Source organism: Rhipicephalus microplus, chromosome 5 (genome assembly GCF_043290135.1).
Source record: "Rhipicephalus microplus isolate Deutch F79 chromosome 5, USDA_Rmic, whole genome shotgun sequence".
Lineage (NCBI taxonomy): Eukaryota > Metazoa > Arthropoda > Arachnida > Ixodida > Ixodidae > Rhipicephalus > Rhipicephalus microplus.
In genome coordinates, this window is record NC_134704.1 from 121,191,773 (window position 1) to 121,218,370 (window position 26,598).

The window sequence follows — 26,598 nt, forward strand, 5'->3', positions numbered from 1 at the left end:
TCACTTTCATTATGCCATTAGCTTCAAAGGTAATTCCGGGCATGACGGGGTGATTGTAAAGAGGCAAATTGGGTAATACTGTATCGGGTTCTTTGGTGAACCCCGAACCGAAGGCACAGTTTAATTTCTGGGCAACTCAAAAACTGAAATAGGACAGCTGCGTTCGTCACACAAGCTGACCTGTATTGAATGCTTCGGGTTAATTATTTTCCAGAACTGTTTAGGGTTATTCTGTAGCATACTAGGTAGGGAAATGTTATAGAAAGATTGTTTAGCTTTAGCCGAAAGCTAAAGGTAAAGTTTCTCAGATTGGTGATACCAATCCCAAGCACTAGCACTATTTTCGAGCTTTGCTGTTTTATAATGGCGTTTCTTTTTGTTCTTGAGGCGTTTTAGCGAATTATAAACCAAGGGTTAGCTGGTCGTTCAGTTACAGAAATAGTGGGAACATATTTTTCTATTAGAGCATGCATTTTATTCTTAAAAAGTAACCAGTTAGTGCCAACTGATCGATCAAAAAAGTTAGGCAAAAATTCTTCATAAAAAGGTATAAGGTTGGCATTCATGCTACAGTAATCGCCTTTATTGTACAGTGTTATTGTTTTTTTTTTATTCGTGGCTGGGCTGGCACATGGCCTTCAACTGAAACGTGGATAATTGAGTGGTCAGATATCCCGGGAATGATAATAGTGATAGCGCAAAGAATGACGTGACCATTTAATGGAGAGCTTAAAAAATGGAGCGAGCGTTACGACGTCCATATGGTGCACTTCTGATTCGGGTTCATAGGCGAGTCACTGGCGCATTCCCAGAAAGTGGGAAACCTGAACGAGTTCCTCAGGGGTCCGTTGGTACGGTCTGGCGGTGGCCGAAACATCGACTCCTCGGCCAGTTCTCGTCGCCTGTCCGCGTCTGTCGTCTCGCACAGACCCTTGGTGTAAAGGATGTAGAAGAGCTGCTTTACAGTGATGTTCAGGCCGGTGAGCAAGCCGTAGTCCTCGATGTTCACCTGCGACAAAAAACAAGAACAAGAAAACAGCGTGTTTCTGACCCACCATACTCGGAGACAAGTTATCTTGACATTGGAATGAAAGCTATGAAAACAAGACTCTTCCGCACATTCGTGTAGCTTCGCAAGTGGTGCGGAAGTTTGCGAATGATTTCTGTATTGCTTCCTGGCAATGTTCATGCGTTCGGAGAATGACATACACAAAATATGAATGTGAAATACGTTTCGATAGTTCAGAGTACATTTTAGTGTCAGTTTATGAGCACGCTTTTCTTGACGAACCCAACAGCGTGTTTGCGACCGCACACTGACCACACTACGTCATTGACGCTATGTTTACTTTGGAAAACTTAAGTGCTGAAAAGGTGGTGCTGTCGAAAAAACAGAAATCAATCGAAGGAATGCGTTTTTCTAAAGTGAACAATAACTCTATTTTACCTACGACTTCTCACTGGTGTTTTTTTCATTTGCAAATACTGTTGGCCGTTATGGCCGTAACAGGGTGGGCACAGCAAACATAAAACAAAAACAAGTACAATGCATTGTAATTAAGACATAATTTTAAAGAATGCACAAAGGAAAAAATATTTAAACGCTGTTAACAAGAGCATACATACATATATTGTGATGGTGGTATAGTATGCAATATGAAGTAACTACGCGATGTATTTTCGAACAACATGGCAATATATGTACAATACTATAGCAACACTCAATGTTCACGACGTATTTTTAAAGCACTTTTCAAAGATTTCTATGCTCTTCGAATTCAGTACCGGTACTGGCAACTGATTTCAGTCTTTTATCATTCGTGGAAAAAAGGAATACGCATAAACATCAAGATTGCATTTAGAACCCGAATACATAAACTGATTGCATGATCTGACATTGCTGGAAGGCCACGAAACAAGATAGGGTTTGGTTTCAATATTAGGTGTGTCCTTTTGATAACAAAAAAAGAAATTTAACTCGACCCACTTTCCGGCGATGAGCCAGCGTAGGCAATTCAAGCAACCGAAGCATTTCACAAACGGAGTCACTTTGTGAATAACGCAATAAAGTTAGCCTTGCGGCTTTTCTCTGTATTTTTTAATTCGATTTCTTAACCCCGACTAGAAGGGGTCCCACACTGCACTGGCGTATTCTAACGTTGGCCTTACGTTGGTCAAATATGCAAGCAGCTTAACGGATGGTGTTGCTAGCTTTAGTTTGCGACGATGGAACCATAACTTTTTTCTGCAGCTGCACAAATCCTGTTCACGTGTGGTTTCCAACTTGAGTCATTTGAAATGATTAGGCCTAGTTATTTTATCATGAGTCAGCTTCATTTAGAATTGCGGAATTCATTTCATATGGACATTTAATTACATATTTTTGCTCGTCGTAACTCTGAGCATAACTGACTTGGATTTGATTTTTATTTGATATGTGGGGTTTAACGTCCGAAAACCACCATATGATTATGAGAGACGCCGTAGTGGAGGGCTCCGGAAATTTTGAACACCTGGGGTTCTTTAACGTGCACCCGAATCTGAGCACATGGGCCTACAACATTTCCACCTCCATCGGAAACGCAGCCGCCGCAGTCAGGATTGGAACCCCTGGTTATTGATTTCACGGTATATTAAGCAATCATCTGCGAACAACTTGATGGTTTTGTCGTCACTAAGGTCATAAGCAATATCATTTATGTAAATAAAAAAAGCAGGGGTCCCAAAACGGATCCCTGTCGAACGACTGAAGTTATGTTTAGCATATTCGATTTGTTGCCGTTTATTTTGACGTATTGTGACCGACCTGTGAAGTATGAGTGGATCCACGCTACAACTTTATAACTCGTATTCATTTCCATTAGCCCACTTATTACGTTGGTGTGTACAACCCGGTCAACAGCCTTCGATAAATCTAAACATATAGCGTCAATCTGCTTTCTGTTATTTAGTGCAGTTGAAAAGTCATAAATTGTTTCTACGAATTGTGTAACAGCGGATAGATTCCGTCGAAAGCCATGCTGATTAGAAAAAAACGAACTCTTGTTTTCAAGATAACCGTAGATTGATTTTGATATCATGTCCTGAAGAAACTTGCACCACACGCACGTCAATTAAATGAGCCTCATATTGTTTGACACTCATAATAAAAAATGGCGCTTTATTTCAGTCAGATAAGATGGATAATTACCAGCAAACTTGAGCACTATCTCTTGGAGTGGTCGCAGGCATGCGCTTCAATTTTTAAGCTTCCGTAGTGTTTTCAAGAATAGTTGTTGCTGGATGTAGTGGCTTGTCAAAGTGAAGCCACTCTAATGAAAGATTCAGGGGTGTACCGGCTGTGTTACTTCTAGACTTGAGATTAACTGTGAGACATCATCTTATTTTTTTAGATGCATAGATTACTTCCCTCCAGTGCCCTAAAGCTTCCCGCACCTAACTTTCTTTTATACGTTGCCTCGAGCATCAGAAGCATTGCAACGTTTCCGCGTCTGACCCGGTAATGCACTACCTCCAGAATCGGCAGGCCTTTAACCATGCGGTGATTACGTCATAGCGATTTCACATGAGTTTGATGGTGTTTCACGTCATGACGAGGTTTTTACCTAAGGCTTTTGCCTTAGGTTTTCGCCCTGTGTTGTATTGAACCACAACTTTAAAATACCAGTCTGCCGAGGCGATTGTAGTAAATACTGGTCATATTAGTTTAAACGGCTCATACCTCCGATTTCATCTGTGGCACACCTCAATGTACGCTCTATAATGTACAACGCTCATCTCAATCTAAATATTCCCTTATATCTTTCATGTTTTTTTATTATTTCAGCAACTTGCAGGAGCACCTAACAGGGTGGTCTCGAAATAACAAAAGGTACCACGTCCTCTATTAGGACTTTCAGTGCAGCGTACCTGCTTTTCACGTTTGCTGAAGTACGTTAGGTCAAGCCTTTGAACGTATTTCGGGTAGTTGATTTTACTGCACAGCTTTAATTGCTACTTGACGCAAAACAATAGCCTGTCTAAGATACAATCCAGGCACCCATGATTAGACCGAATGGCAAAACGATGTGGAGTGCTACGTATGCAAAGGCAGGGTCGTAAACCATCCCATTCATGAATTTATGTGTTTTTATGAGTGGCTGTCATGTGTACTCTTTTATAAGGTGCCTGTTAGCCATCCCGATACCGACAGTAGTACATGTGATAAGCATTATTTAGTATCATAGACAGCCAGCACCAAGAACATTTCAATAGAAAATTTATGCGTGCTTAGTCAAAGTGGTTAACGATTTGGAGTACTTGTTTAGAAAATGGGTTTAACCATTCGGAGTACTTCGTACCTCTACTGTGGGAGAGCAGAAAGCCACCCCAGTCACTAACAGGCACTGCGGTGGTCATAGCAACTCGGCATCAGGAGACTTCTGAGATATCAACAACTGTGCACAGCGGGGTCCTTGACTTGCCACGCAGAAGCACGTTTATGTCTCTAGTTATAAATCAAAAGCTTGTAGATCCCAGCAAACTGTCTTCATAGATCTTAAAATCAGTTCCAGTCGAACATAATAATTTATGGACGAACAAATAACTTCAATTTCGCTGTGTGCGTAGCATTTTCATTAATACAGGAAAATACTTACACAAACAACAAGAATCACAGCATATCCACGGAGCCACCTCTCGTTTTAGTCTTGTAATGCCCGCTGGATGGCAGTGCTTGTATATGATCAATATATGCAGAAAAAGATGCGAGATGGTGGTACATGGAGTGTTCACTAGATGGACGGACGGACAAATGGACGTACAGACAGACCACCGGGCAGGCGGACAGAGACAGACGAATGGATGGATGGACATACGGATGAACGGAGGAAGGGACAGACAGACAAACAGACAGACAGACGCATGATTGAAAACACGGATGAAAGCATGAATGAAATCATGAACGGACGGACAGATGGACGCCGTATGGACGCACGGATGGACGGATGCACGAACAGATGCTTGGATTCTTCACCCCACTCATCATCTTTCACTCAGTGGACATTGTTAAGTTTGGCCTGGAAATTCGTCTGGGCAGTCGCCGTTGTTCGCAAGCCAGTCTGCCAGATGCTGTCCAAGATTTGAGTAATTACCCAGACAATGTGGCAGGCAAAGGCGAGTTCCCGTCTTTCAAATGCGGACCCTTTTGTCGTCTCTTCGAGCAGAAGCGGTGACTGAGATGCTTGGATGCTTCACCCCACTCATCATCTTTCACTCAGTGGACATTGTTAAGTTTGGCCTGGAAATTCGTCTGGGCAGTCGCCGTTGTTCGCAAGCTGGTCCACGGGGGAGGCTCTCAATCCCTTCAGCGCCCAGTCTGCCAGATGCTGTCCAAGATTTGAGTAATTACCCAGACAATGTGGCAGGCAAAGGCGAGTTCCCGTCTTTCAAATGCGGACCCTTTTGTTGTCTCTTCGAGCAGAAGCGGTGACTGATGCCATCAGAGAACTTCCTCCTTCAACCTTAACAACTGGTTGGCAGCGTGAGATGGACTTCACGACTTGGTGCTGTGCTGTGGTGAGTGCTTGGTCTTTGCTATAACTTTCCAGGCTTCATTTATTGAGTGTGAGTTGATTAGAAACTGGATTGTGTGTGCGTTAGGGAGATCACCTATTTGTGTGTTAGAGGGATCCCCTACATTTGTGTGAGATGCAGGACCAAATACAACGGCAATCATGGAGGTGAAGACACTGCTGAAAGATGGTCTTTTGTGCATTTGTGAAGACCTTGGTATTAAGATTAAGGAAGGAATGGGCCAGTCAGAAATTTTAGAGCTAATTTTGGGAAGCGCCAGTGAGGTGGATATTGGATACGCGTTGAAAGCTTAAGAAGGTTGGAGGAGCGAGAGGAGGAACGGAAACGAGAGGAACGCGAAAGAGAGGCACGGATAAGCGATATAAAAGAGCGTGATCGAGCACGTGCCTTGGTGCTCGAACAATTGGAACAGAAAATCGAGGCAATAAGATGGAAAATTCAGCCATCCGCAACTGTAGCGCACGAGAAGTGCGATAATCAAATGAGCGAGGTGCAGCCCAGAGTAGTAGAGAAGGCTGGCACGTTTAAAGACAGCAGCAGGTTTGATGAAGAACCAAATTCGAGTGCTGCGAAAGATGCTGCCCTGACTAGAGAGGCCGACGAAGGCCAGAGCGAGTGTGACGAGGTGCTGTGCCAGTTAAATTCTAGCGAAACAGCTAGTATAGCTGTAGAAAAGCTGGTACAGACCTTGTTTGTCGCGACGGTGGATCTTGCAAACAATGTGCAAGTAATCAAGAACACCGGAGAAAGCTCAGGAGAAGCAGCCAAAGTAGAAAGTGAGGGCAACAACGCGGTTGCAGATAGCTCCCAGGAATGCCAGCGAGACTGTTCAAGCAGCGGCATTGTTCTTGAGTGTGTTAACCTGTCCGCTGGTTTAAAATGTGAAAGCGATGATTTTGTTGAAAATCATTTAGACTGCGCGAGTTCGACAGCTGAGGAATGCTGTGAGAGTGTTCACGAGTGTGAGATGCAATCGGAAGGCTTAGAAACGAAGCGCAAAAAGCGGCGCAGACGAAAGCGACGTTGGAGAGCTGCGAGCGAGACAAAAGACACTAAGGGTGTAAAGAAAAGCTCGACATCTTTGAGCGTAGAAGAAAAGTACAAAGAAAGTGGATTTGCAAATAGAATCTCGTGTAAAGCGCCAGTTTTCTGATTCCGTCCACAGCAAGTGTCGTGGTGCACCACTGAGCTGTAAAGCCACCGATGACGCAACGCGAGCCCAATTTCCTAGGTGTGAGAAAACGGGTCGCAAGCGTTGCCGTAAAAGAGGGAAGCGTACGCGAGCAATAAAGAGAAGCTATGAAAGAGGTAGCAATCAGCCGGGCGAACGAGAGAAGGATAGACCATCGGCCCACTCAATGAAAGGTCCTTTGTGGCCTACAGTACGGCCCAGACGGCGAAACAGTAAGCCATGGTGCAAGTCCTCGCGACGGTATGCGCGGTGGAGATTTAGAGCTTTTCGTGGAAAAGAGTGTCGACGTGGTCCTAGAGTGTCGACGTGGTCGACTTGTTCTCATCTACAGTACAGAATTACTTACGTGATGACACGTGAAGTGTATATTGTACATATATATTTTTGTACTCTGTTTGCCCCATTCTGATGATACACGTACATTTATTGTACTGCCTAACATCGAATTTTCATGCTTTGTAATTTTTATTATTTTGATGTTACTATGTTTGCTCTTGGTTATAGTTTTTTTTTTGTACCCCACTCCCCTCTGTAAAGCTATGTGCGATTGAGGGTAAAATAAATGAAATGAAATGAAATGAAATGAAGAACGGCCACAATCGCTAAACACCGCAGCACAGGAGCGAGCCCAAAAAGGGCATGGCCACTCTTTTCCACGCATTGCTCGGGCCCACTCCGCGAACCTGACAGAGACAGGCTGAAATCGCGAATGATGCGTGACTGCGCCGTTCAGCTTGTAGCCCAGACGCGACGTTGCCTCGGGAGTTCCCGAAATCCGCCAAGTCCGCGACCACCACGTGTGCGATTAAGGTGAGGGACGGCTGTAAGCTGGAGAAGGTGACACAGGAATTTACTGGGAAGCATGTTTTTTGCTTATTTTTGCTTATTATGAGAAATATAACTGATTAGTAATAACATCCTAATCATATATTTTATGACATGAATGTCATGATATACACTTCATGGTCTTGCTGCTCTTGCGGTGGTTTTATTCACATGACACTTTGCGAAACCGATATCGTATGACATGACTGCATGGCAAACATAACTGACTGATCCTAACGTGAAAATCATGACATGGATGTTATGTTTTTTATGTTATGACTATGTTATGACTAGTCGTGACTATATACACACGCCCCCTCAAGGTTCGCTCGCGGTCACTTCGCTAGTTTCACATATACTCAATTCGGTATAACGGGACGTGAATCAATGATGAAGGCACATGACTGGTGCAAACGTGATAATTATGAAATTAGTGTCATGTTATAACATGGCAACATACTGCGCTCATGATGCGCTAGCGGCCTTTTCGCCAGCTTCACATGTAACAATTTTGGTATTACGTAACGTGAACGAACGATGAAGGTAAGAGAGAGAGATAAAGATGCAAGGAAAGGCAGGGAGGTTAACCAGACGCACATCTGGTTTGCTACCCTGCACTGGGGAAGGCATAAAGGGGAGAAAAGAGGTTGCAGAGAGATGAAGATGAACGATGAAGGTAAATTACACGTTTAAGCATGGGAATCATGATATGCGTCTCATGTAAAACATTACTACATGCTACGCTCATAGCACGCTCGTAGCCGTTTAGCTAGCTCTACTTATACCGAATTTTGTAGCAGGTGACGTGAATAGACGACGAAGGTAAATGACATGTCCAAACATGATAATCATCATATGCGTGACATATGTAAAACATGATTACATGCTACGCTCATAGCGTGCTCGCGGCCGTCTCGCAAGGTCTACATCTACCAAATTTCGTATCGCCTGACGTGGATCGACGACTAAGATAAATGACACCTCCAAACATGATAATCCTCACATGCTTGTGGTGTAAAACATGACTACATGCTAAGCTCATAGCATGCTCGCGGCCGTTTTGCTGGCTCCAGATATCATCACGCGATACTAAAATTGGTATCACATGACGTGAATAGACGGTGAAGGTAAATGACACATGCAAACATGATAATCATGTGATGGAAGTTATGTACGGCATAATTTAAGTCCGCCTCGTGACTTTATGCTGATAATAAAGTGACATATAACAGCTTTCCTCATTCATGCTTCGCATTTTATCGATTCTGACAAAACGTGCGTTCGGCCATTTTTTTTCTAAGGCTCACTCTCTCCAAACTACGAGGCCTCGTGATGAGATCTACGCCGACCACGGAGAAAGGAAAAGCTTGACGCCGACAGCGGACATGAAAGCCTTAAGAAATGGCTTTGCTGTTAAATGATCCTTCTAATACACCGGCCAACTTCCGCCTTCCTGAACGTCATGACCCCGTGAAGCTATATTTATTACAGTATGAAGGCGTCTTGCTCAAAGCAGCAGTGCCACCGAAGCGACAGTCTTTGACTATATTGATAATTACAGTGAAGATGATGCTAGCTAATGAATATTCTCTGATATCTATATATCATATCTATTTAAACAATGTTGACGACGTGTCACCTCATATGTCTCTATTATCACTCCTATATTTCAACCTGCAGTAACGAAATATTTAGTATGTTCCGCTTGTTGAGCTAAGCTTGCCCGAGTGGAACGCGATAGCATAACCGGGCCCGTGCATATCACATATTCAGTTTTTAGCCTTTCTTCACTTCTCGGTGCATGCCTCAATGTCCCGCGAAAAAAAAAACGAACTTAACGACGCGTAACATCAGCTGTTTCAAATAATTATAGAATGCCTGCTGCAAGTACAGTTTCGGAGTGCCCACTACGCCATAACTCTTCCGTTTTTGAATCAGTGCAGTGCCAGTACACGTCCACAAGGGAACACGCAAGTCTACGCAGCTTGTCACTTTGTTGATGTTTTTGCTACTAATGATGATTGAATATGCGCGATAAGTTATTAAGAGGTGGGCCTTTGGAACACCCACTTGTAGCGCAACTGACGTGTTCTTACACCAGGCCTAATTTTACGCTACTGCCACGCAATGTTACGCTCGTTGATACATGGCATAATTGATAGGGGTCAAACATTCCAAAACTACGATATCATATCACATACACTGAAGTGAAGAGCTGCGAAAGTATTGACTGCCGGGGATTTCGAAACGTGCACCCCAAGTACACGGGGCTCGAGCATTTCCGCCTCCGTCAAATATGTGGCCACTGTGGCCGTAATTTGCTCCCGCAACCTCCGGTTCAGCAGTCGAGCATCGTAACGACAAGACCATCATGCCGGGAGCATTACATGACAATACTACATGGCATTCATACAGAGCTTTCAGGTGCGAAAGCAGCTCTTTGAGTAGCTTGTGTATCGCTGTTCCTCCGTCCACACCACTCCCTCGCCGCAGATGTTAGAGTGGTGCAAAGTAGGTCACGTCATTCTAGCAGTGCACGGTGACGTCTCTCTCCCGCGCCTGCCACACGCTCACCGCAAGTCAGCTCTTTCTCCTGCTCCAACCTCTACATCGCTCGCAGCGCTCGGGCCTACTCCTCACGTGGGCATCATCTAACCCTCGCCACCTCTTTCCACCTGTCCGCGATAAGAAGCCGCAAGCCAGCGGGTGCGTGCACTGCACGTGCCTCGAAAATCTCGTCACGCCGACAATGTAGACAGCGCGTGCGCCGCGCGCCTCTGCTTGTCGCGCGATCACACCGACAGGCGGGACGCCGTCGTGGCATGCTTCCCGCTAGTGTGCGTGTACCTTTCCCGGCTGTCGCCGGCGTTGGGAGGGTTAGCGAAGCCTATAGAGATCGTGAATGGTGACGTCAACTCCGACGAGGTGCCAGAGGGAAGCCGATTGCAAGTGTCCGCAGCGGAAGACCAGTGACAGCGACGAGGTGCGAGTCAAGAACATCGGTCGCGTTCGAGAATGCAGATGGCGTGCAGGTAACATCGGCGAGACGCGAGCCAAGGAAGCCGAGCGCAAGCGTCATCAACGCGTCCCGCCTCCCGTGTCTTTGCGTTTCGAACAAACGTTTACTCGAGTAAACGCTACACCAAGTTTCGCTTCAAACCGTTCTTGAACGCTCGTTTCAACCGGGTCAACACCGTGCGCACTACTGGTGCTTCGCATCTTATGGTGCATTCAGACGACGGACAGAATCCGGATTTGTCGTGGACGCGGACAGCTAATCCGCGGATGGTCCGCCTGCAGGCGCATCCACACGACGGACGGTGTCCTAGGGGAAAACAGCCGGATTACCCTCGACAGCAGATTCGGCGCTCACCTGCGCCCGCTGGCAGCAGACCGGTTTGAGAGTATTCAACATGGATGCCCGCAAGAAGCGAAGCTTGGCTGCGATGTCTGTCGTGTTGTGACAAATGAACGAGTAGTGTTATTCTTTCAGGAGAAAAGGGAGTTGCTAGCAGGATATTCTTTCAACTACATTATTCCCTACTTGTAGAACTTCTAAACGTGTCTCCCGCCTTTTTTTTTAGAAGCGGCACGTTGCCGGTTGCAGAAGTTGGAATATTTCACCACCATGACGGCTAAGAATCTCGCGTGTTAAGCGACGGCGGCGACATTTCCCGAACCACCAAAAGTGATTTCTGCATATTTAATCACCTGAGAACAAAGTCTCCGGAAACTAAGTAAACAATGCTCAAGCGTAGATGATACCGACCAGTCATGCAGCTGTCCGCGAGCCATGGAGGACATGCCGCGAGCAGACGAAAAGTGTACTGGTTGCCACCGACCCCAAGCTATTCCGCTGAAGTACCGGCTCTCCCCCGCCATAATCCCGATGTGAGAAACAGGTTGGGTTCATCCGCGCGGCTCGCGGCGCGGACGAGTCGCGCACGAGGGGAATCGCTGATGTGAGGTCACGTGACGTGCCGTCCGTCCCGCCACATCGGGATTCGATCCGTCGTCTGAATGCACCATTATCAGGGTTTCTTTCGGGGAGATGGCCCGTAGTTTTTTTTTTTTTTTTGAAGATGTTTTAAGCCATAGCACGGCTCTGTGGTAGAACACCTGCTTGCTAAGCACAAAGCCTGGGTTCACTTCTCAGTCGAACTAAAGATTCTTAGTCCTTCTTGTCTGCATTTTCCTCGAATTTTCGGTCATGGACAACGCTGAAGTTTTTACGTCCAATAACACTGACACTCAAGTTTCTCCAATACGAGCTGTTTAAAAGTGCTTCACACTTGGCCTCGAAGGCAGTCAAATCGGCATAACATGCTGCAAATTCCCTCCCTTTCCCACCTAAGCGGCCGGCAGAACAACCCGAGAAACTAGAGTGAAAAAAATTAGTCAGAGACCAATTTTTCCGCCACGCGACAGCAGATCGCCTTTCCGCTTCGCGGCTTTGGCTCCACTAGCTAAAACCACGTGATATCTGACCGCAATCTCAACATGGCGGCTAAGGCGACGCTGCCGGCTCACATTGGTGCAATTGCAAACTACCCATAGAGCACGACAAAGCTCCCGGCCTCGATAAGGACGCGTTCATTGACAGCCTGGTCATCAGGGTTACGATAGCCGAGAACACTGGAAGTAGAAGGTGCTGCAGCAGCGAGTCAGCATGCCCTAATGTGTCTCGCTTTTTCACAGCTGGCTGATACCGCTGCCGCCGCTGCCAGGGTGTTTGCTCAGATAGTTTTCGCTGCGTATCTTCCCAAAACAACGTTCCAAAAGGTTCAAGGTGTTTATTTTCAGTGCTTTTCACTCATAACTAGAATTCGGTATGAAACTTAGCGCTGAGGAAATGGGCAAAAAGGAATGAATTCTCAGCGGAAAAGGCAGTGGTGTTGATGGCGTGTAACGGCAGAATGAAAGTGGACGTTTCCAACCTGCAGGGACGTGTTTTTCAGGTCTATCTAGCGTTTTCGTTTTCTCTTTGGTTCCGAAGTCTGAATGTGGCATAACAGCAATATATTACCAGGGGTAGAAGATTCGCATTTGATTCGGTTTTAAAACTTACTATTCACGCAAACCTAACCATTACTCAAATATAAATTAAATACCAGCATTAGAAGCGAATAAATCTTATTCGTAGCCTAGCCCGACCGATGGCTCTAAATACGTGAAGCGGACGGCTCTCACTTCTTCAGGCGCCACCATCTTGCTATATACGTATACGGAATCATGGGCCTGTCTTAGCGGTGAACGCCTTAAGCTAAAAAAAGCGCACGTGCGCAAGGGTTTGTGTTGTGCAGACGTATTGCTTGTGTTTCCTGCTTTCCGCTATACTAAAGCTTTCAAATTACACTCAGTGCTGCGGCCGCTTGCATAATGCCCCCACAATGACGGTGTTCAGTATAACACAATAAAACATCGCGCCGAACAACGTGACCGATTATTTTTGTTTCCACTCGAAGTCTGTTCAGTGGCCCACAGGCAGTGGGGTCCCTCACCTTGTTTACGTGTTTGAGAAAAAGCTTGAAGGCCGGCAGCAGCGACAAGCTCTCCAGCACGTCGAACTGTGTAGTCTTTTCTGTGCGCAACCTGACGCCGCCGGGCATTGAGGACGCTGCGTCTGCGTCTGAACCCGCGTAGTTTCGTTGCAAGCATTTCTGCACGTCGTGGTAGCCCAGCTCGGTGTCCACCGACCAGTGCAACTTGCTTTGTGGGAAGTTGCCGTAGTGGATGCCGGCGAAGAGCGCCCCGATCACTTTGGTCGCCACTCTGGGAAGCTGCGAGTGCGCGTATGTGGTAAACTGATTGATTGCTCAATTTTTATTGATTAACTATTACTCAATAGATCAACTCGTAAACAAATATTCAGAATATTGATTGATTCATCATTCATTCATTCATTCATTCTCTTGAAAGTTTCTTGGCACATAAATGATGCAGAATTTCTTCCAGTATATACATCTGCGCCAGCCTTCGTGGTCAAGTTGTTATGATACTCGACTGCATGCTGACCTACACGTCGCGGGATAAAAACTCGGCCGCGGCGGCTGCACTTTCGATGGAGGCGATACTGTTTCAGTCCCATGTGCTTGGATTTAGGTGAGCTCTAAAGAACTCCAGGTAGTCAAAATTTCCGAAGCCCTTTCCTTATCTAAGGACGTCATTCGTAGTTTTAGGTAGTTAAACTCCCAGTGATTGTTACTGTGTACATCTGTCAGTTGCAGCAGTGTCTTGGTGCCAGGAAGAAAAAAACACAGCCTCCCGAAGCAATTTTTATTAGTTGGAGCTGCATACACTGACAAATACTGGGTGAGTTTGAGCGAGAAGAAACACTTCTCACGTTTGCTTTTTGGACTGTTCTGAGGAACTAAGAGACACAAGCTCCGAAACATACTTCTAAAGCATCGCCGTGTGAAGTACAAATTTGGGTGTTTTTATGAGCCAAAACGGTCACAGTGATTACGAGGTCGGCCAGTGGGAGGAAACTGGATATATTTTGTCCAGAACGGCTTGCTCAACATAGGCCTAAATTTAATACATGGGAATTTTTGCGTTTCACACAGGTCTAATTGCGACAGTCACGGCTGAAAATCAAATCCGCTTCCACAAATGCAAGTACCTTAAAGCGTAAACGTGTCTGAACGCAGCGCTTACAGATCCCTCTCCTGTGTCGCAACGGTGTGCATCCAGCATTTAAGCATCGAGACACAAAAAAAAAACTGTAGGGATATCAGTTTTTTAATAGCCAATCACTTAATGCGTTGCAGCGCAGCTGGAGCTCTAGTCACTAGTCTAGCTACAAAGCGAGGCTGCAAAGTACTAATGCTGATAATTTTTTATGTGGAGCAATGGACAGCTTTTCGAATATTATTGTTCTGAAAACATTCCATTTCTTCAATATAGACAGCTATAATACATCGTGTTTGATTTCTATTTCATTGCTTGCACATATAGGGCTTCTACTTATGCCCGTTTCGTGTATATTTACATCAATTTCTTGCGTTTTATATTTTTTGGGTATTATTCATGCTAATGTGAGACAGAATATATATTCTGAAGATCTTGATAAATACCTATACCGCTCATGACGATCAGCACAAAAAAGAATACCCCACTTAGCGCTTGTGCCGTGTCTTCCTCGTTTTTGGTGTTCTTTTTTGCGCTGACCGTCTTGAGTATGTTCCAACTAGCCCAATTTGTAAATTACTTGATCTATACCGCTTTAACTGACCTCATTAGATTCGTGTCCATCCATTGAACTACCATCACTATTTACCTTGTGGGGGTGCTGACACCCCCCCTGTACAGTTGTCTGCGCCGCGTGGCGCACGTGTCTCGCCCCAAGGCTTTATTGCGGTGGTGACCACCGCCGGGCGATAGATGGCGTTGTGTTCGCTTTCAGTACCACTGCTGGTAGAGTGGTAGCGCCGGCGGTGGCCCCTGGCGGAAGGCGGGCCTTGGTGGTGGGCGAGAGTTGAGCGAGTCTCTTCGGCGCGTGGCGGCTGCCGCGAACGGTTGTCTGTAGCGCGGGTCCCCGGTGCTCGGCACCGCGGGCTTTGTGCCGGGGTCCCGCGTGTAAAGTCAGGCGTTGGCGACGCCGCCTTGGGTATGTGCTAGTGTGTTGGGTGTGTTAGTGTGGGTTTATCATGTTATTGTGTGTTTAGTGTGTCCCTGCGTTATGTTTGTATGGTAGCGTGTTAATTGAAATTGTTGTATCATTCGGCGGACGATATCGTCGTCTAAATTAGTTAATAAAAGTATGTATGTGGTGTGCTTGTACCGACCGTGTCCACTGTGTCCGTCACTCCGAGAGCGTGGCGTGGCGGTGCGCGCGTTCGCCTCGCCGAGACCCCACACTGGCTGCCCAACGTGGAGCTCTTGGAGTGTCGGACGACAGTTTTTGCGGTTCGGTACAGGGATTTTGTTAAAGCCGGAGTAGAGTAGGCCTAGGGGGGACTTCTTTGCTAGCGTCGGTGGTGTGCTTTGTTGAGAAGCGAGGGGATTGGTTTTGTAACGTGTTTCAATTTGTCGGCAGGTTGACTTTCTATTTTTTTTTTTTGCTCGCAAGTGTTCTTATTTTTTGTTGTTAGTTTTCAAAAACGTTGTTGAATTAGGACGAGAGCCATGCGGTCCGCATCCTGGGGTGAGCAAGGCCTAGAGCACGTGGTTTGTAGGCCAGGCCCGAAGCGAGTGAGTACGGAAGCCTCGTGGGTGGTCCGACTTTCTGTAAATAGCTTCTTCTATCTCTTTGGGCTCAGGGAGCCGGGCGTCGTTGCTGACTTGTATTGCGGCTCGACGCCGGGGCGTCGTGACACCGCCCGGGGCGGTGGACGCCGATCGCTCGGTAAGCTGCTGTGTGCGGCGAGCGATAGGGCCACCTCACAGAGTGGACGTCTCCTCGCGGCTGCCTCTCCTGCGCCTAGGCTGGGTGCTGGGTGGATGCCGGTTGTTGCCGAGCGACTCATTAGGCCTAAGGCTCTGCGCAGCCGCCTGTCGCACGTGGCACAACTAGGTGGATCGTGGCGTTGAGGTGTTGCGCTCTGCTTCCCTCACTTTTTTTTCTTGTGAGCACGAGTTAGGAAAAGTGATCTTTGTTTTATTTTGATGGGCGTCTCGGCCGCCACCGATGTATTAGCTAGCAGTACTGACCACCGTACCACGTGGCCGAAAAGCCTGAAGCTCCCTCCCCTGGGCCGCGCTCCTTTGTTTCTTTCGAGTTTGTTTTTGTTGATGTATTCAGCGGGAGGGGTGTCATCCACGGCCGGCTGTCCTGCATATCGTCAGCGTCACTGGCCAGGAATGCGGTCGTGAGGTCGGGCGATGGAGATGCCTGGGACCTGCGCAACTGCCTACAGTCCGGCGCCCTCGCGAGTGCTGGTCGCAACTGGAAGACGTGTCGGTGCTAGCGACGGATCGTCGCGCCGACGGCAACGTTGCTGTTGCGGGGCCGGTACTGAGGTGAAGCCTAGCCGGACAGTGCAGCAGTGTCGACCGGCGGCGGTGTCGTGGTGCAAGGACATTGTGGTCGTGCGATATTATTTTTTTGTTAAAGCTTGTGTAGCTATTTTTTGATTTCGGGGTATGGTTTGATTTAAGGTTGGGGGAATGTGGGGGTGCTGACACCCCCCCTGTACAGTTGTCTGCGCCGCGTGGCGCACGTGTCTCGCCCCAAGGCTTTATTGCGGTGGTGACCACCGCCGGGCGATAGATGGCGTTGTGTTCGCTTTCAGTACCACTGCTGGTAGAGTGGTAGCGCCGGCGGTGGCCCCTGGCGGAAGGCGGGCCTTGGTGGTGGGCGAGAGTTGAGCGAGTCTCTTCGGCGCGTGGCGGCTGCCGCGAACGGTTGTCTGTAGCGCGGGTCCCCGGTGCTCGGCACCGCGGGCTTTGTGCCGGGGTCCCGCGTGTAAAGTCAGGCGTTGGCGACGCCGCCTTGGGTATGTGCTAGTGTGTTGGGTGTGTTAGTGTGGGTTTATCATGTTATTGTGTGTTTAGTGTGTCCCTGCGTTATGTTTGTATGGTAGCGTGTTAATTGAAATTGTTGTATCATTCGGCGGACGATATCGTCGTCTAAATTAGTTAATAAAAGTATGTATGTGGTGTGCTTGTACCGACCGTGTCCACTGTGTGTGTGGGGGTGCTGACACCCCCCCTGTACAGTTGTCTGCGCCGCGTGGCGCACGTGTCTCGCCCCAAGGCTTTATTGCGGTGGTGACCACCGCCGGGCGATAGATGGCGTTGTGTTCGCTTTCAGTACCACTGCTGGTAGAGTGGTAGCGCCGGCGGTGGCCCCTGGCGGAAGGCGGGCCTTGGTGGTGGGCGAGAGTTGAGCGAGTCTCTTCGGCGCGTGGCGGCTGCCGCGAACGGTTGTCTGTAGCGCGGGTCCCCGGTGCTCGGCACCGCGGGCTTTGTGCCGGGGTCCCGCGTGTAAAGTCAGGCGTTGGCGACGCCGCCTTGGGTATGTGCTAGTGTGTTGGGTGTGTTAGTGTGGGTTTATCATGTTATTGTGTGTTTAGTGTGTCCCTGCGTTATGTTTGTATGGTAGCGTGTTAATTGAAATTGTTGTATCATTCGGCGGACGATATCGTCGTCTAAATTAGTTAATAAAAGTATGTATGTGGTGTGCTTGTACCGACCGTGTCCACTGTGTCCGTCACTCCGAGAGCGTGGCGTGGCGGTGCGCGCGTTCGCCTCGCCGAGACCCCACACTAGACACGTGCGCCACGCGGCGCAGACAACTGTACAGGGGGGGTGTCAGCACCCCCACAACCTCTCATCATTTCTGAAACCTTGATGAGCTCTAGAAAAGCTAACGCGAAATGAATAATTGGAGGAAAGTAGAGCAAAAGAAAAAGAGCATATGTTGTCAATCCTTTCGTGGGGCTTCACGACCAGGATGTTCGCCCTGTGTATCCAAACATTTGGGCACTGCCACTCTGTATTGAACGTTAATGTGCGCGCTTTCAGAAAATTCTTTTTAGGATTAGTTAATGCGTTGTCTTGCTATAGATGAAGACCGCCTACTAAACTTCGAAGTTGCGAGTAAACACCGGGCCTTCGCATTTGATTTGTCACGTGTTATGTTGGAATGGACATGTTTCATAGATGAATGCATATGCGCTAAGTTATTAGCATTGCTAGCTTCATCTGCTTGAATTTTCTTTTTCCGCTATTCCGACACACCACCGATTATCTGTTTATTGATTTTCATACCCTGTTTGTTGCTATGTGATTTTCACCATTCTATTACCTCCTTTATACGTTACGTCAGCAGAGTTTTCCTTCAACGACTGTCAGTTTGGACGACATTTTCTTGGCAAACCATTTATTAGCCTCTGAGATTTTTATCAGTGCCAGTAGTATCAGAAGCACGCATGTATCGCATACAGTCAGCCTAGTAGAAAGCCACCAGTCGTGGCTTCAGGAAAACCACTGAATTGATTTCTACGTGTTTGTCTAGCGATATCTTTGCTTAGAATCATCAGTGTCACTGAGTAGCGTAGGCCTCATCTTTCTTGGCTATTGCTTTTTTATTTCTGTCATGGCATGTTCTCATACTTAACAACCAAGTATGTATCAATGCTATAAAGTACGTTATTGCTTCAGCTCGTATTGTGTACGAAATTTCTCCAAGCTCCACAAGTCGAGCTGTTATCAGCATAAAGACCAAAATTAAAGTAATCAAGGTGGTTGTGATCACATATCAAACTATCTCTGTCATATATATCCTTGCTCTTTAGGTGGCCTTGGTATCTTACTTGTCTAAAAAACACTGTATACTCCACTTTCGCTAATTTTTTGCGGGTGCTGCAACATTTCATACGTTGTAATTATGAATACCTGCCCATTTGTCCACTTCGGTGGCACAGTTGTTACAGTGCTCTGTTGTTGTACCAAACTCATGGGGTCAATACTGGACTGAGCGGACGCATGCAATTCAGTGTAGGTGCAATACGAGAGGTCCGTGCACAGTGCGATTTCAGTACACTTTACAGAACAGCAGATGGTGAACCTTTCCGGAGTTCTTCCCTCAGAATTATGTCGTCGATCGGCGCGTAAGGTCCGAGATATTATTCATCGGCATCTATTTAACGAAATCACTTTTATAAATTTTCATCGAAGCTCGAACTGTTACTAGCCAACACCATTGATATTTGCAGAATAAAATGTGTAGAAAGTCACGATAAAGATGTTTGGTCTCGGATCCTTTTGCTTTCTTACTTTTTGGACCAATTCAGAACTTCTACTTAAAGGTGTAAGCTAAGGAACATGAATTACTTCATCGGTGTTGCTAGCGCAGTCTATTACCTGAAGTAGCATAGACTCTGGGTCGTTCATGTAAGCGGGGTCGAACATGGCCATGGGCACGAAGATACTTTGGGAGTCCCTGTCGAACTTGGGCACCGTGTCGAAGACCGAGCCTCTCCACTTGGTCACCGTAGGATCGCGACGCATTTTGATTCTTGCAAGGCGTCGTTCCATCAGCTGCCTAGCTAGGCTCCTGTAGCATGTGGCAGTTCGGTAACAACGTTAACGCTCGTTTGCCACGTATGCTTAAAAATTATTTTATCCAGCATTCCCGATGAATAAGAAATGGCGACAATTACTGATCTTCTTTTACCAGCGCTTACAATTTTTTACGTATCACTGAAGTTGCGTCATTATTTGTAGCATACGTATGCAGAATTTCTGTGAATAAAAGATCAATGTTGGGTACCAAGCAGAGCAATAGCGCCTGAAACACGGTGCAACAAAATTAATGTGGCCCGGGACCGTCACAGGCAACTTGATCTACGATAACGCTGTATGCGTGGACTATGATTGTCATTGTTAGATAGCTTGTGCAAATTTCACATTTGTTCGATGCCTTTATAATGACTTCTTCTGTAGCATGAGGCGTCTCAAGACGGCTAAATAAATTATTCGAGGCAGTAATTAGAAGTGTTAATTAAATACCTTCCTAATTAGAGGAGTTAGCGCTTCTCTCAAACTATAAAATTTCAGTCTTTCATGCGAAGAATCCTTACAGCTTCGTAATCTTAAAAAATTGGTCTGTAATGTAAGTAATGCAATTCACCCAACAAACTGAAACACGAAAGAACACAATTGCCATATTCTTCTGAGACGTCTAGAATGAGTGAACGTCATTATATAGAACACTGACAGGTTTCGTTATGCGGATGTGCGAGTTTGGCCTGCAATTACAGCACGCCTGGCACGCATACGTTAACAATCGTGAAACAACTACACATGCGCAATTGTTTCGTTGAACAGCGACGCCAGTCGAGTCATCTGCTTGCTCTGATGAATGGTGCTTTGGTTTCGGTTTCGCCATATGTTTGGTTGACTTTCATAGCACTAGAACAATTACAAGGAGCTGCTTTTTCAATATCGAGGCTGCGATGGGCTCCTAGCATCGGCAACTTCGATTCTCCCATTAGAAGTAACCATCTGACTCCTTTATTAAAGAGCTAAAATCATTATTCTAATTACTTTCCAAATACTGTTTTTAGTCATCTTAGAACGTATAAGGCTACACAAAAAGTAACTGTTGAGGCACCTAGCAGATGTGACGTTTTCTTCATTTTTGAGAACTTTCGATACATTGCTGCAAACACCTTTGGCGAGCACAGTGAATTGCAACGACAAACATGTCTCTGTACTCGTCGAGTGTGCACTATGGACCTGCTGTTAGACCTCTTTATAACTGGTGCTCGCTTGACGCTGAATATTGACCACTTCTCATCGGCACCACAAGGATACCACGCCAATTCCGGTTTCCCTCAAGATTGGCGCACTTCGGAAAAGGGTGCTATTTTCTGCCTCCCATCGCGGGGCACAGCTCTCACGGCCTCTTGTAGTGGCTTTCTGTGCCTTCTCAGGGTAAACACGACCGTTCCCGTGATCACGCTATAGCATGTCACCCGCACTGTCTCCCATCACAAGGTGGGCCACATTTCTTTTTGGACAGAGTTCTCAAACACACGGCCCACTGAAATATCGCAGTGGCTCTGGTTTCGCTTGCCACCCGCTATATATATATATATATATATATATATATATATATATATATATATATATATATATATATATATATATATATATATATATATATATATATATATATATATTTATACTTCACAAAGAATATTACTTTTGTTACTTGGGTATATAGTATTTGCACGCCGTGTCCTTTGTTCATGTGAGCTACACATACGGGACTGATATCAAGCATTTTTGCGTAAGGCGCCCCATGTGGTCACTGTTAGTTGAAGCAGAACCATGAAATGAAACCTTCATATTTCACAAACAGTGTCCATATTTCAGTCATTACGTTGATTAGTATCTGAATGCTAATGTCAAGCGCTATTCAGAAAATATCCGAATTGTAAATATGGAAAACGCGCTCATTCAGAGGGTAGTTATAACTGATAGTTTAATCATCCCCGTTCTCCCCCCTCTTCCATCACTTCGACCTTCTCACTAGCCCGGCCCTTGCAGGACTAAATTTAGTGACAGCACTCCGCTAGCTATAGTGAGCCTGAGACTCCAGTCTAGGCGAAAATTGCTACAACTACATACGATATATTTGTGAGGTCCCAACCGCAAAGAAATCATCTGAAAATGGTGAAGCCGATAACGCATTCATAGTGCTAACTCATAACGGTTGCGTTAGATCACAATGCAAGAAGCCAACATCGACTCGCCTGTAGACGGTGATGACGTTTCCGGGCTGCACGTCCGGTACGAATTCGGAAGGTGAGTGCTTGTGCCCGCGTTTCGCCACAAACTTGTGGAACATCTCGATCTTGATGCGGGACAGGCGGTCCTTCAACATGAGCTTGTCGTCGATGCTCATCCAGGGAGCGCTGTTGATGGCGAGCACAAAGCTCGCTTGGATGTCGTTCAGCAAACTCCAGACCTGCGCGCATAAAGACGTGGCGAGGATCGCGGCCATTACCTGTATAAATATCTTGAACATATGTTTTTCGCCTCGGGAAACTCAGGGAAGGCAACAGACTCCGGTTTCGTACTACAGCTATAGCTGCGTATTCCAAGAATGAATCAAAGGAACAGCTTCACGGTAGTTGAACGACACTGAATAAGCACTAAGACTCATATAGAATATGTACAGCTAGCACTCAATTGAAAATTAGATCAAAATAAAGAACTGTAATTACTTGCCTTGTCTTTGTTGGGCGTGTTTTGTCGCACGTCGGCGTACGCGTGCAGAAATACGGCGGGCGTGACACGCTCAAACATGCGGATGCAGCGGCGCCATCGGGGCCAGTTGAGCCGGTGAAGGCCAGTGAGCTGCTTCATCTGCAGCGAGGCCATCTCCAGTGCCTGGTCTGGCAGCAGCGGCGAGATGTGCAGCAGTGCGCGGAAGCCCAGGTAGTTGAGCACGTCCACACCTTTGGTCACGTGGAGCACTGTTCGAAGGTCACGGAAGTACGCCTCCGTCTTCACCAGAACCTTCGGTAAAGAGGCGCAAAAGCGTTGTAAAACGTGGCGCTTTACAGGGTCCAGCTCAACCTATTTGATGTAAGCGTTGAAACATACATCGGTGTGTTCCATTCATGACGTATTCGTTTTTAATTACCGAAGCAGTGATCCTTGCGAATGTACGATGGAAAGAAGCACCTAGCTACCAGAGGTCTTCACAAATAGGGGGACCTAGGTTGGAAAACTTTCACCCGCCCTTTCTTTACACCTGTTTCATTTGCGGAAACTCCATACTTTAGCCTACGTCACATTCCTTTCAGTGTATCATGGGTATGAGGCGGGGGGGGGGGGGGAGGGTGTTTCATCCGTTTTGTCCGATCATTGTTAACAGAGTAGGATTGTGTTATGTCTCTGACGGCAATGGATATACCAAAGGCTCCTAGCGTTACATTGCTGGCATTGTTCACTTCCAATTTTTACTCCCGGAAAGTCAAGGCCCAAGGCAGGACATTGTGTAGAGTGTGCCACCTCTTCATTTTCAATTTTTCCTCTATTGCGAAGCACGTGGTACTTAGCACTCGACCAATAAGAGTAGTGGTGTCTGCACCCCCTCCCCTACTTGGGAACAGTGCGCACGCCTATATGCACCAACGAGGTATTGGTAAAAAAGCGAAACCCCCCTCCTTCCGAAAAGTTTTTGGCTACGGATCTGACCCCTACACTTTCACATTTTGTGTCAAGGTGCCGATTAAGTTGAGATAGAGTGACGAGGTTCTGTGCTTGTTGGGGATATAAATGGCGGGAAACAATGAAATACTCAGCAGTTTTCTGTCTGTGCATTGTAGCTATAGCCTTGCAGCGCAAGAACCACTCAATTCGCACCTTCAAAGCCAGCGATCAAAGAAAAAGCGAATTGAGAGCCCCGCAATCGCTTCATGTTTCGGATAAAATTCATTGCAAAGGGTTTTTTTTTTACCTGATGAGTGGGTTGTCAGTGAAGAAGGAGCAGGGGGGGGGGGGCTCAGCGTTGAATCTTTTCGACCCCTAATCGTGCACCCTGATCATGCCTATATGGGTACAAATACAGTGTAAGAGGTGTTCAGCGGCATAAGTTATTTCCGACATCAACGGTGTTATGTAGCAACGAGGACAGCGTATTGACCTTGCTAGAGCACAGTTTAATGAGCACATGGCTAGACAATGTACACAAGTTTATTGAGAAACGTAACACAAGCCGATTTACATGGAGTTAGGCTCACCCCTATAAATTAACAGAGACTTTTCTCAACGAATGATTACCTTCATGCGACTGTGGACGACGGTGATGTTGCTGAACAGGAATGTGAGTAGCTGTATGAGGTTAGCGTGGTGTTTGAGCTGCACCAGTTTGAAGTGGTTGGCAACGAATGCCTCGCTGCCGCGGTCGGTGGTGGCCTCTGCCAGCCGGGCGGAGAACTCGCGCACCCGCCTTGCGATGTCCACGTATTTGCCGCTGGTGAACACTTTGAAGCAGCTGGTTACCGCCATGGAGTACCACTCGGGCAGCGCGCTCTCCTGGCTGCCATACTGGCCGATCAGCACGTCCGGATCGCCGAGTGCTATGATGTACCGCTCTTCGTTCTCTGGATCAGGCTCTACCTGTCACATGACACACCAAAAACTTAGCCCACTAGCACCTTGCTATATATTGAAGGTTTGCTCCCCCTAACTCCTGAGGCGTGAAAAGGAAAACTCTTGAAACTTAATCTACAGATCGAAGGTTTTGTAGTAATTGAGATGGGAACTCTCCATTAAAAAGCAAGAATGAGAAGTTTGCTGAAATGATCGGCAGTTATATAAGGGGCAGGCCCCTTATAAAGGCGTGCCCTAGCGGCCTCCTCCCCTGAATTTCAGACGGGAAACGGTGTGTTACCAAGGGCAAATGATACATATTGGTCTTTTTGAGACATTTAACAAGTGCTACCCCCCTCTCCAGAAAAAAACATTCCTGGCTGCGGGCGTGATAAGGGAACACTTCTACGAGATCACCTTTTCAACGGAAATTTTTATGGCTTTTGCATGCGCCTATTTTTCCATTGTATGAAGTCTTGTGCGTGTGCTTCGGCCACAGTATATTCGCAAAGCTATCTCATGACCAGTGAATTCAATATCGGCGGCGCGTGGCGCTTAAATTGCGTTTCACGCAGACGACTTCCGGGGACGCGGATTCCTCGTGCACAAAGTGTTAGTTTCCTAGCTTAGTTCGTTCACGAGAATGTAACTTTAATCCAGCTTGGACGCCATTTGCAGAAAAAGCGCGCACAAGAAAGAGAGATGAAATGGCACCTGCGTTTCGCAGCCGTCATTAGCCTTGCATAAATTAGTGATTAATTTAAAATGAAAGCGTCATGGAAGCGTGTAAGAGCACGCTACGTCATGTCCTAAACTTTCGCTTCTCGCGTTCTTGTTTCGTGAAGCTCTAGGGTGTCAAGCAGAGGTCATCGCTTGTGTCATCGCTTCTTTTTTTTCGTTCCCCACTTTTTTTGAGTGCGCTAAGTTCTTTCGTCCCCGAATTTCCGTACGTGTGATGTAATTCTTTTCAGTTATATAAATAAGGTATTTCGTAGCCTTACCTAAGTGCGTCATACGTTCAGCCACGCGATCTCACCTTGACGGAAACGAGAACGTCAAGGCCCAGGTTCCGCAATAGAAGACTGGCACTCTTCCACACGTCAATTAGAGTCTTGGTGTCACGATGAAAGGGCCACCCGCGCAAACCCAGATCACCCATGAAGTCCAGAAGTGCAGTCTTGTGACTCTCAGCAAAAGGCTTATGCACGCAAGCATTGATAAGCGACTGAGCCTTGATGAGTCTGTTGTTAGTCCTCGCTTGCGACGTCATCGCGTGATAGATGTCCTCTTCGACCTTTTGCACAAGCAGCGAGTCGACGGACGAGCCCACTTCCGGATAGAGGTTCTTCCAGTGGTTGCACACGAAGCTATAGAAGTCGTCGCATGGCGACACACTCCAGTCCAGGTAGCTGGTGAGGTACACCGATTCCCTCTCACACACTTTCGTCTCGCAGAAGTGCCTGTTCTCGCCGCTTAACGTGACTATAGCACGAGTTCGTCGCTTTGCTGCCGTCGCGACGGCACGCCGACTTGTCCTACGCGTCGCTTTCTTGTGACCCATTCCTTTGGAACCGTCGGCGTCACTGCGGCGCGTAGTCGCCCGAGACCAAATCCTCTCAGTGCTCGAAGAAACTGAGTCACGTGCTTGCGCCCCTTGTGTGGTCGGGGCCATGGGCCTCGGCGTGCTTGCATTCTGGGCGCTCCCACCGGAGTTGTAGATTCTCTTGCCCTCCCACACAGCTATCTTTCTACGGCGCCGTGGCCTTTCTGTCGTAGTCCTGCTTGTTTCCTCTTCCACGACCATGGGCCCAGTCATGTGTTCTTCTAGAGCGGCGCCTCCACTGTCTGCGTTTTTCAGAAACACGTTTGATGGTCCTTGGGCTGCAGCTGCAGCGGCCGCGTCGACGGGTGGCAGGGTTTTTTTCTTTCTCGCTTGGACGTTCCCAGCCGCGTAGAAGACGGCCGGAACACCCCCTTCGTCTTCGAAAGAGCCGATATCACTCCCTTCCGTGGAAGGCCTGTGTACGAGCTCAGAGTACGAGTAAAAGAAGGCGGCCAGTCCGAACGCTGCCGCAACGGCGAACGTGGTACCGAATAGAAGTAACACACCAGTGAAAGAATACTTTCCACCAGTCTTCGATGGGTGCCCGTTCATGTGATCCGCATGGTAACACCTGTCATCGACATCGCTTTCCATTTCGCTTCCCACGACGCTGTCGAAGCCGGACTCCGGATAGCTGCCGCCGATGGTATCCGCGACACTCTCCGTCTTGTGCGCCGCCATCTCGCTGTCCTCCCAATCGGCTGTGGTGTTGCGACGGGCGTCTTCTTCAGCGTAGTAAGGCGCTGTACAGGCATCCGATGATGTTTTCGCCGAAAACTCACCTGTGGCGACGCTTTGGCCTCCGGATTCGTACGTTTTGGTCTTCCCGCAGACATAGCCGGTGGCA

At 47.2% G+C, this 26,598-nt stretch overlaps 2 protein-coding genes across 2 annotated transcripts in view; one reads left to right on the forward strand and one right to left on the reverse strand.

Moving 5' to 3' along the window:
• Nucleotides 1-26,598, forward strand: part of LOC119186545 (uncharacterized) — a 79,556-nt gene that overhangs the window by 50,792 nt on the left and 2,166 nt on the right. The gene's annotated exons all lie outside the window — the stretch shown is intronic.
• LOC142817362 (neprilysin-like) lies at nucleotides 681-26,061 on the reverse strand. Its single transcript, XM_075894390.1, has 7 exons — nucleotides 25,185-26,061; nucleotides 23,837-24,175; nucleotides 22,277-22,567; nucleotides 21,799-22,013; nucleotides 19,400-19,592; nucleotides 13,093-13,371; nucleotides 681-1,009 (listed from the first exon to the last, which is right to left on the reverse strand). The coding sequence occupies exons 1-7, from the start codon at nucleotides 25,962-25,964 to the stop codon at nucleotides 749-751; spliced, it is 2,358 nt and encodes a 785-aa protein (XP_075750505.1). The 5' UTR covers nucleotides 25,965-26,061; the 3' UTR covers nucleotides 681-748.

What these genes read in the sequence shown, in the direction of transcription:
- LOC142817362 (XM_075894390.1), bottom strand. Translation starts at nt 25,964, where the DNA reads ATGACTGGGCCCATGGTCGTGGAAGAGGAAACAAGCAGGACTACGACA. An exon ending in ACACGCCCAACAAAGACAAG is followed by an intron (nt 22,014 to 22,276) that starts GCAAGTAATTAC and finishes TTATGCGCGCAG; the next exon opens with GTCTGGAGTTTGCTGAACGA. An exon ending in TTCTCAAACACGTAAACAAG is followed by an intron (nt 1,010 to 13,092) that starts GTGAGGGACCCC and finishes TTTTTGTCGCAG; the next exon opens with GTGAACATCGAGGACTACGG.